Source organism: Nematolebias whitei, chromosome 10, assembly GCF_014905685.2.
Source record: "Nematolebias whitei isolate Nwh7 chromosome 10, NemWhi1, whole genome shotgun sequence".
NCBI lineage: Eukaryota > Metazoa > Chordata > Actinopteri > Cyprinodontiformes > Rivulidae > Nematolebias > Nematolebias whitei.
The window spans coordinates 4,569,247-4,578,439 of NC_056507.1; the positions used below are offsets into that span (position 1 = coordinate 4,569,247).

General features: G+C 45.4%; 1 protein-coding gene across 1 annotated transcript in view; it reads left to right on the plus strand.

Moving 5' to 3' along the window:
- Window positions 1-9,193, plus strand: part of sin3aa (SIN3 transcription regulator family member Aa) — a 24,831-nt gene that overhangs the window by 6,713 nt on the left and 8,925 nt on the right. Inside the window, exons 2-14 of the mRNA XM_037683258.1 lie at window positions 285-495; window positions 573-755; window positions 840-946; window positions 1,032-1,329; window positions 1,425-1,673; window positions 1,753-1,905; window positions 2,800-2,955; window positions 3,054-3,143; window positions 5,319-5,437; window positions 5,520-5,730; window positions 7,779-7,895; window positions 7,997-8,235; window positions 8,378-8,561. Coding sequence (XP_037539186.1) covers window positions 316-495; window positions 573-755; window positions 840-946; window positions 1,032-1,329; window positions 1,425-1,673; window positions 1,753-1,905; window positions 2,800-2,955; window positions 3,054-3,143; window positions 5,319-5,437; window positions 5,520-5,730; window positions 7,779-7,895; window positions 7,997-8,235; window positions 8,378-8,561 — 2,286 coding nt within the window. The 5' untranslated portion in view covers window positions 285-315. The remainder of the gene's footprint in view (window positions 1-284; window positions 496-572; window positions 756-839; window positions 947-1,031; window positions 1,330-1,424; window positions 1,674-1,752; window positions 1,906-2,799; window positions 2,956-3,053; window positions 3,144-5,318; window positions 5,438-5,519; window positions 5,731-7,778; window positions 7,896-7,996; window positions 8,236-8,377; window positions 8,562-9,193) is intronic.

Consider the following 9,193-nt stretch of genomic DNA (forward strand, 5'->3'; position numbering starts at 1 on the left):
TCCAGAGGAGGGACAGTGGTTTGGACATGTCCAGAGGAGGGACAGTGAGTATATTGGTAGAAAGATGTTAGAAATGCAGCTGCCAGGAAAAGACAAAGAGGAGACATCTGGATGCAGTTAGAGAGGACATGGAGGTAGTTGGAGTGAGGACAGAGATGGAGGAGGACTCACTGTGGAGACCCCTGAAGGGGGAAAAGAAGAAGTAGCCAAACTACATAAAAATGTGATATTTGTTCCAATAACTCGATGTTAAACTGGCTCCACGTCCTGCTCTGGGTTCCCAGGTTTCGTTGCTCTCTTGAGTATGAGTTCATAATGAAGCGCCGTTTGGAGGATCAGGAAACGGTTTTTGCGACGCAGCAGCGGCGTCATGCTGCCAACGTGGAAGCTTTGCAGCAGGTGCACCGCCTCCTGGCCCCCGCTGTGTACGAGGCTGTGACAGACAACATGCAGCCCACGGCTGGCGTCCAGTACTCAGTTCCACAGGGATACCAGGTAGAATTACACCATCTTTTTATTGTTGTAGACAGTTGCAGCTAAATCCTTCAAATGAAATGCCTGCACTTTCCCAGGTTCCCACTGTGGCCCAGAACAGTGGTGGGCACGGGCACACTCCAAGCCCAGCGGTCCACACAGCGCCCCACCACCACAGCCCGGCAGTGCAGTCCCACGGGCCCTCGGTGATGCCGGGACACGGACATACGGCGGCTCCACCGGCCTCTTCACAGGGCCACCAGCAGTTCCAGAGGCTTAAGGTTGGTGTGATCGTTGAATGACTGCGCTGAAGACGCCGTACCTGAGATATTAAAGTTTAAAAAGATCGTTTTCCTCTCTGTTAGGTGGAAGATGCTTTATCTTACTTGGATCAAGTGAAACTACAGTTTGGCAACCATCCTCAGGTCTACAATGACTTTTTAGATATAATGAAGGAGTTCAAGTCCCAAAGGTGAGGCAGCTTCTTGACGTCGCAGCAGGTGAGCCCCTGCACAGCAGAGTTTGAACTCTTTGCTCTCGTCTGTTTGTTGTTTAAGCATCGACACGCCCGGCGTCATCAGCAGAGTGTCGCAGCTCTTTAAAGGCCACCCCGACCTCATCATGGGCTTCAACACCTTCCTTCCTCCGGGCTACAAGATCGAGGTTCAGACCAACGACCTGGTCAACGTGACGACGCCCGGTCAGATCCACCACATCACCCCGCACGGCATTTCGGTGCAGAACATCCCCATAACAGGAGCAGGCACCCAGCATCCGCCACAGCCCCCATCATCTGCTGTGAAAACCACCGCTCCGCCTCTGCCCACACAAACCACACCTGCCAAGATGAGCAAGGTGGGGTGGAGCGAACCGACCCCGCCTGCAGCCGGTATCGACTTATTCTTCTGTTTATGTTGACGTAACGCTTCCTTTCACTGTTTTTCTTCAAGCCTCCTCAGCCTCCGGCATTAACGACCAGCAGCCAGACAAATCCGTCCATCCCTGTGTACACCGCCCCTCGCTCCCCGCCTATTCCGCTCCACCCGCCCCCTAGCGGGACCCCCACAGGCCCGCCTATGCAGAACAACCAGCCCGTGGAGTTCAACCATGCCATCAATTACGTCAACAAGATCAAGAACCGCTTCCAGGGCCAGCCCGACATCTACAAAGCCTTCCTGGAGATTCTCCACACGTACCAGGTCAGACTCGGGTCTAACAATCAAAACGACGACTTTTTGTTTGTTTTATCAGATCATGATGTCATGAGTTTTACCGTAGAAGGAGCAGCGGAATGCGAAGGAGGCCGGGGGGAACTACACGCCGGCTCTGACAGAACAGGAAGTGTACGCTCAGGTGGCCAGGCTCTTCAAGAACCAAGAGGACCTGCTCTCAGAGTTTGGCCAGTTTCTGCCTGACGCCAACAGTTCAGCAGTAAGACGATAAATTCACCACTTTTTATACTTTATAAACGCTTAAACTAACCGCTAACATGAGATGAGCTCTAAATACCACAGGTTCGTTGGGGAGTACAACGTTGCTTGTGCACTCGTGTTTAGGCCCGTCACGATAAACAATAAATCAATTAATCGCATGATAATTAAAAATTATCAGCCTCGTTTTCATTTATCGGCTTTATCGTTTCTTGGTGTCTCTCTCTTTCTACTGAAGACACTGGATGACAAAAGACTCAGCTCCGGTGCTCTTCACTGACCCCTCCCTTTGTCTCTTTTTCTTTAAAATCTGTTTTAACGATCCAAAATCACGTTTTTGGATCGTTAAAAGTAGCTAAGCTACGAGCTAAACTAACAGGCCGACCTCGGGGGGAGGGGGGGGGGGGGGGAACAAACTCCGTCTTGTCGAAGCTCCAAAATTCACCGTTGAAACTCGTGCTTTCGTGTAAAAAGTTGTTTTTATCTGCAAAAAGAAGCTGAGAACTTGTTTACTGATTTTTTTTTAAATTAAAAGCTTTGTGTGAAGAATGCTAAAGAGCTCAAACCGCACCGAGCGTCCGCCATTTTGAGAAACTGAAAAAAAGGAAGGAGAGACAGCCCATGTCATGTCAAGGGGCCTCCCTCCCATTTTTCTAAGAGACACGCTGCTCGCTCCCTCACTATCCATCCTTCAGTTCAAACAGTCTCATACTGCCATCCAGTGGTTGAAAAAGGTACTACACACAAAACTTAACCAACATTTCTACTTAAATTTGACAATAATTACTAATTATTGTCAAATTTCAAACAGTATTATCGTTTATTGAGACAATTAATCGCCCAGCTAAATTTATCGTGACAGACCTACTCGTGCTAATCCTTTATTTCTCTGTAGATGTTAAGTAAGACCACAGCTGAAAAGGCAGAGTCGGTGAAGAACGACCACGGTCTCACCTCCAAAAAGCTGCAGCTCAACAACAAGCAGAGGCTCAATCAGAACGGCTGTCCGATCCGGCGCCACTCCACTCCAGGGAGCACGCCCCCCGTCAAGGTTCACGCACTGCAACTGCTTCCTGTTTCGTTTTCATTCCCAGGTTTCATATCTACCATGAGCCCCTGGTTTGTAACAGTTGTCTCTGTTTGCTGCAGAAGAAGCCCAAGTTACTGAACTTAAAGGACCCGTCGGTGGCAGACCCCGGCAAGCACGGAGTCGGAACCGAGTCTCTGTTCTTTGAGAAGGTGAGTCGTTTGAATTTGGTTTCCTCTTGAGCAGAACATAAAGGGTTCAACAAGTCACTGAATAAAAGATAGAATTACAGTCCGGTGTTTCCTCTAGGCCACTTGCCTAGAGAGGGCGTTTGTCGACCGGGTGGGGTTAGCGGAGCGATATGTCCGTGTTTTTAATGATAATGCTATGTCTGAGCTGCTACAATCTCTGATCCCTGTCCAGAAGTAGCGGGCATGCTAATAATAATTATTAGTGTGTGTGTGTCTTTGTATTTGTTATCTTGTAAGGCTCGTTTTTCTAACACATACCGTATTTTCCGGCCTATAAGTTGCACCTTTTTGCATAATTTGCATATACCCTGCGACTTATACGCCGAAGCGACATATTTGTTTTTTCCCATATTTATAAACCAATTTTTGGCTGAGATACGACGTTTTCATTCATCCTGACTGAAAATATTGAACACTACCATTTTCAGTCGCTAGATGGCACTCGAGTAGTATGGCATGCCGTTGCGTCATGTAATAGGTAAAAGTGGCTATTAATGACACACTTGGCTTGCCATAGCCTGCCACCTTCATCCAGTTCCGGGATCATGCCTGGAGCAACCGTCATATCAACTTCATTTTGCTGCGCTGCCCCGGTGAAATGAAGCTGATTTGACCATTGAAGTGCATTTATTAAGTAAAAATTCAGCTGAGACGCACCTTTACTATAATTTCAATCAAACAAATAATTTTTTAAGTGTTAATCCCGTGCACGCTCCCACGGCCGCCATTTGGCAGCCAATTTTTTTTGGCACAACACCGGCCCACATTTCTGGGTTGTCGGTGACGCATAACAAAAGCGACTTGTACGACGAAGTGACATTTTAATGTGTTTTTTTTTTCACTTTATTAGACAAATATGGACTGATGTGATGTGTACGGCGGAAAATATGGTACTACATTGTGAGAACCAGCCTCTCCTTATGGGGCCCGGGCCCCATAAAAAGAAGTGCCCTTTGTTGGGTTCGGTTTAGGACTAAGGAGTGAGGATGGGTTGGATTTAGTGCTAGCTATGTACTGGTAATGGTTAGTTGTAGGGTCAGGTTCGGGGTTAGAGATGAAAGAATAATTAATGGAAGTCGATGCAAAGTCCCTGTAAAGAAAGAAAGACAAATGTGTGCATGTGCGTGTAAACCTACAAGCATTTGAAGAAACTGCTTTTTAGTTTTTATATTGCTTAAAAGTATAGTTTTTTTCTAATGGTTGGGGTGGCTGCAGACAAATCAAAGGTGGCCATGGCCCCCCCTGGCCACCCCCTGTCCCCGCTACTGCAGTTGGTTGTGGATAAAATTGCCCCCTCCTCCACTCACCTGCACTAAACTCCATTAAGAAGGGTTCGCACCTGTTTCCAGATACCTGTGACTATTATGGGAAAGCGGGATCCTGCGATTTGTGCAAGGAAATAAGGAACTCTTGTGAACGTCTCGAGGTGAATGACGTTCATCTCTCATGGTCGCCGCGAAGCTTTAGCTCCAGTTTAACTCCAGTTTAACTCCCATTTACTTCCAAGAGATTGAAAGATTTTCAGCATTTCTTCTGTGCTGATCTTCAAACCGTAGTGATTTGTTGTGAAGGTTTCAGTAGATTTTAGTGTTTATTTTTGTGAAAGTGTCCCCACAGTTACAGTAATGAATTCTTCGCAGTTATAGTGGACTTCAAGAGGGATTCACCCGCAGCTTGTAGCTGTCCCAGCTTCATCTGTTGAACGCTGCAGTCCCACGACAGGCCTGAGAAACCCACACCTGACCCGTCATTTAAAGTAAAACGTTGAGAGGAAAACTGGAGGTTTTTATTCTGCGGCGGTCATTCCTCATGTGGAGAGTTTAAATCTCGTTTCATACGTTCACCATGACTACAGTCAAAACTAAAGCCCGTTTTTTTTAGTAATCATAAGTTAAAATTCGAGCTAAGAGCACAAACGATCAATAAGTGTTTTGCTTTTTTCCAACAAACAAATAAACCCATCACACTCAGGATGTTCTGTTCCTTTTTCTCACATTTAAATGCTTGTTTTTAATATGCTAAAAGAAAAATATATATTATGAATGTGTTTTCTGTTGTCACTGCAGATGATTTTATACGTCTGAGATAAGTTTCTGCACTTGCATTTTACGTTCTAACGTCTGGAACTCGTTCCAGGTGCGTAAAGCCTTGCGAAGTGTGGAGGCCTACGACAACTTCCTGCGCTGTCTGGTCATCTTTAACCAGGAGGTGATCTCCAGGGCTGAGCTGGTGCAGCTGGTGCTGCCCTTTCTGGGGTGAGTGGACCGTCTTTCAGGCGAGCGACGCTCCGTTAGAGACCGCAGTTTTCTTCATGTTCATTTGGATTTTGTTTCGTAGAAAATTCCCCGAGCTGTTCAACTGGTTCAAAAACTTCCTGGGGTACCGTGAGATGTCCCACATGGAAACGTACCCGAAGGAGCGGGCCACAGAGGGCATCGCCATGGAGATTGATTATGCTTCCTGTAAGAGGCTCGGCTCCAGCTACAGAGCTCTGCCCAAGAGCTACCAGCAGCCCAAATGTACCGGCAGAACTCCTCTCTGCAAAGAGGTGAGGCATGAAACCCATCGACTCCGTCGCTCGTTTGAATGCGTCTTTCAGATAAGCTGGAGTTTTGTGTCCGACTGGGCTGGTCAGAGTTGCTGCCGGTTTGCCCACTTTGTCGTTATATTTAATGAGTTTTCAACCCCTGCTAGCGAGGTTATTTTTATTTAATCATAATAGCGACTAATCTAGCTGCTGATGCTGGAAGCCCCGCCCCCATCCCAGAGCTCTGACAGGCAGTCTCACGAGGTCTTAATCCCAGCTGCAGTCGGAGCAGAGGAGACCCACCACATTCATACTACAGAAGAAGACAACGTTCATCTCAAAACACCAATATTCCTGTAATTTCCAGACTTTTGAGTGCACCTACTAAATAAAATAAAAAAAAATCTGCATGTATGGGCCGCACTTGTCTATAAGCTGCAGGTGTCATAACATGAGATATTTACACAAAGGTTTTTTTACTTTTATTTAAATACGTAACAGTAACATACACAAATACATGCAGTAAATGTTTTTTTTACGAGCGGTGCCTGTAACAGCTGATTTAAAAAATAAATACAGTAGCCTACGAGGAAGTCAGTGATCATCTTCCTCCTGTGCACTAAAGTCGTCTTCATCAGTGTCAGGATTGAAGAGCTTCAGAAAAACTTCCATCGTCCTCTGTCTCTCATTCGTTGTCGCTCTCAGCGTGACTTTGTCTCGAGACAAATGCGCGATTTGATTTGTGGTTCACACTTATTTTGAGTGGCTGAAATACGTCATCGTATTAATGAATTAATTAATAAATACCAATGATTTCATTGGTGCACTGTGACCTGTTCAGTAATTGGTCAGATTTTTTTTACCTTCATTTATAGAGGTAGTCTTATGGAGTCACGAGGACCCCCCCTCCAAGAGAGATGTGTATTGGACAGTTATGTGAGCGCCTGGGTCTGACAAGGCTAAATGTTTTGGCGGCAGGAAGCTCAACTCGTTAGCCCGTCAAGAAAAAATACAAATAAAAAAATCCATAAATTAGCCGCAGTATTGTATAAGCCGTGGTGTTCAAAGCGCGTGAAAAAAGTAGCGGCTTATAGTTCGGTAATTACGGTAAATTGATTTGTGTAATGTGGGTAGTCATGAAACATGTGAAGTTAATTAAATTTAAACACATGAAGTGTTTTCACTCACTTTTTGTCCCTCTCAACATTAGAGATGCACCGATCCGATACCAATATCTGTATCAGTACCGATATTTGGGGGTTACCGAACTTCAGGACCGGGTATCGTGACAATGTGACCGATCCATGACTGGGCAGATCTATTCACTCTAATTCTACGCTTTGTGCTCTGGGTGACGTCACGCTCTATAGCGTACTGCCTGAACCAATTAAAGTTGTGTTGTTTTTACATGTTTGACCGAGCTTGTGAAGCTCTTGGTGTGTGAGTTTTCAATAAATTTGTAATTCAGTACATAAAACAAATGTTTTAAGTTCATTCAGCACTGGGTTTGTAAGCTCAATCATCCAGGTAGACAACAAAACAGGTTAAATCATGTCATCTGAAACAGGTCCAGATGACATGATTTAGCCTGTTTTGTTAATTCAGCACTGTTTTTCTGCATCGTATCGGTATCGGATCGGTATCTACGACACTAAACCGCATATATCGGTATCGGATCGGTATCTGTGACACTAAACTGCAGGTATCGGTATTGGATCGGAAGTGAAAAAAGTGGATCGGTGCATCCCTGCTCAACATTTTTATTTTTCTTTCCTACAGCCTAGATCACAGTTTCATTAAAATGAACAAATATGTAAATTAGGTGATGACGTCATTAGCGGATTATAGCTCCTTCAAGGACAGCCAGTAGCTACTTTCCTCACAGAGGAGTTGGCAACAGTGCTGGCCCATGCGTGCACGTGACAGTTTTTTTTAGAATAACGTCCATAAAAAGTACAGAAACCTGTTTTTATTCTTCAATTTTCATAAAGCTGACATTTAAAACCTCATCTGTGTTGACAGAGTTCCCCTCCGTATTAATTGAATTTTCACAACTCCACCTCGTTCAGGTCCTGAATGACACCTGGGTGTCCTTCCCCTCCTGGTCTGAAGACTCCACGTTTGTCAGCTCCAAGAAGACTCAGTACGAGGAGCACATCTACCGCTGTGAAGATGAACGCTTCGAGGTGAGCAGCACGATCTCGGTGACTTCGCCGAGACACCGGCGTCCTCTTCTTGTTTAAACTGTCACGGGGAACTCGTGACACCTCCATTGTCCTCTGCACAGCTGGATGTTGTCCTCGAGACCAACCTGGCCACCATCAGGGTGCTGGAGACCGTGCAGCGGAAATTGTCCCGCATGTCCGCGGAAGAACAGGCCAAGTTTCGCCTGGACAACACGATGGGCGGCTCCTCGGAGGTCGTCCACCGGAAAGCCATCCAGAGGATATACGGAGACAAGGCGCTGGACATCCTGGACGGCCTGAAGAAAAACCCCGCTGTCTCTGTCCCCATCGTGTTAAAACGGTGAGCAGAGCCTGAACCTCTCCACAGTCTGATCATCGTTTTATCCGTTCGTTTAGCACTTTTGAATGTTACGAGGTTTCTGGCGTGTCCCTTGAAGGTGTTCTGAGTGCGCTGCTTGACTTTGGCGTCCTTTTTAAACCAGGTTAAAAACAAAAGAGGAAGAGTGGCGGGAAGCCCAGCGAGGCTTCAACAAGATCTGGAGGGAGCAGAACGAGAAGTATTACCTCAAATCTCTGGACCATCAAGGCATCAATTTCAAACAGAACGACACCAAAGTGCTTCGATCCAAGTCTTTGCTTAATGAAATCGAAAGCATCTACGATGAGGTGAGGATGTCCTTCCTGCCTTTCTGTCTTGTCTGATTAGCTTGTGTTTCTCAGGAGGAACAGGATTTACGCTGAAATATCGTAAGCACGCTGAAACACTGTAAACACGCAGAAACCCCATAAACACGTAGAAACATCGTAAACTCGTAGAAGCACCGTAAACAAAACGCGTAGAAACACTGTAAATGTAGAAAAAAGTCATAAACACGTAGAAACACCGTAAATGTAGAAAGACCGTAAATGTAAAAATACCGTAAACACGTAGAAAAATATCGTAAACACGTAGAAACACCATAAACACGTAGAAACACCTTAAACACGTAGAAACATCGTAAACATGCTGAAACACCGTAAAAACGTAGAAACATTGTAAAAACGTAGAAACGTAAACGCGTAGAAACACCGTAAATGCGTAGAAACATTGTAAACATGCTGAAACACCGTAAAAACTTAGAAACATTGTAAAAACGTAGAAACGTAAACGCGTAGAAACGTAAACGCGTAGAAACATCGTAAACACGTAGAAACATCGTAAACACGTAGAAACATCATAAACATGTTGAAACATCATAAACATGTTGAAACACCGTAAACGCGTAGAAACATCATAAACATGTAGAAACATTGTAAAC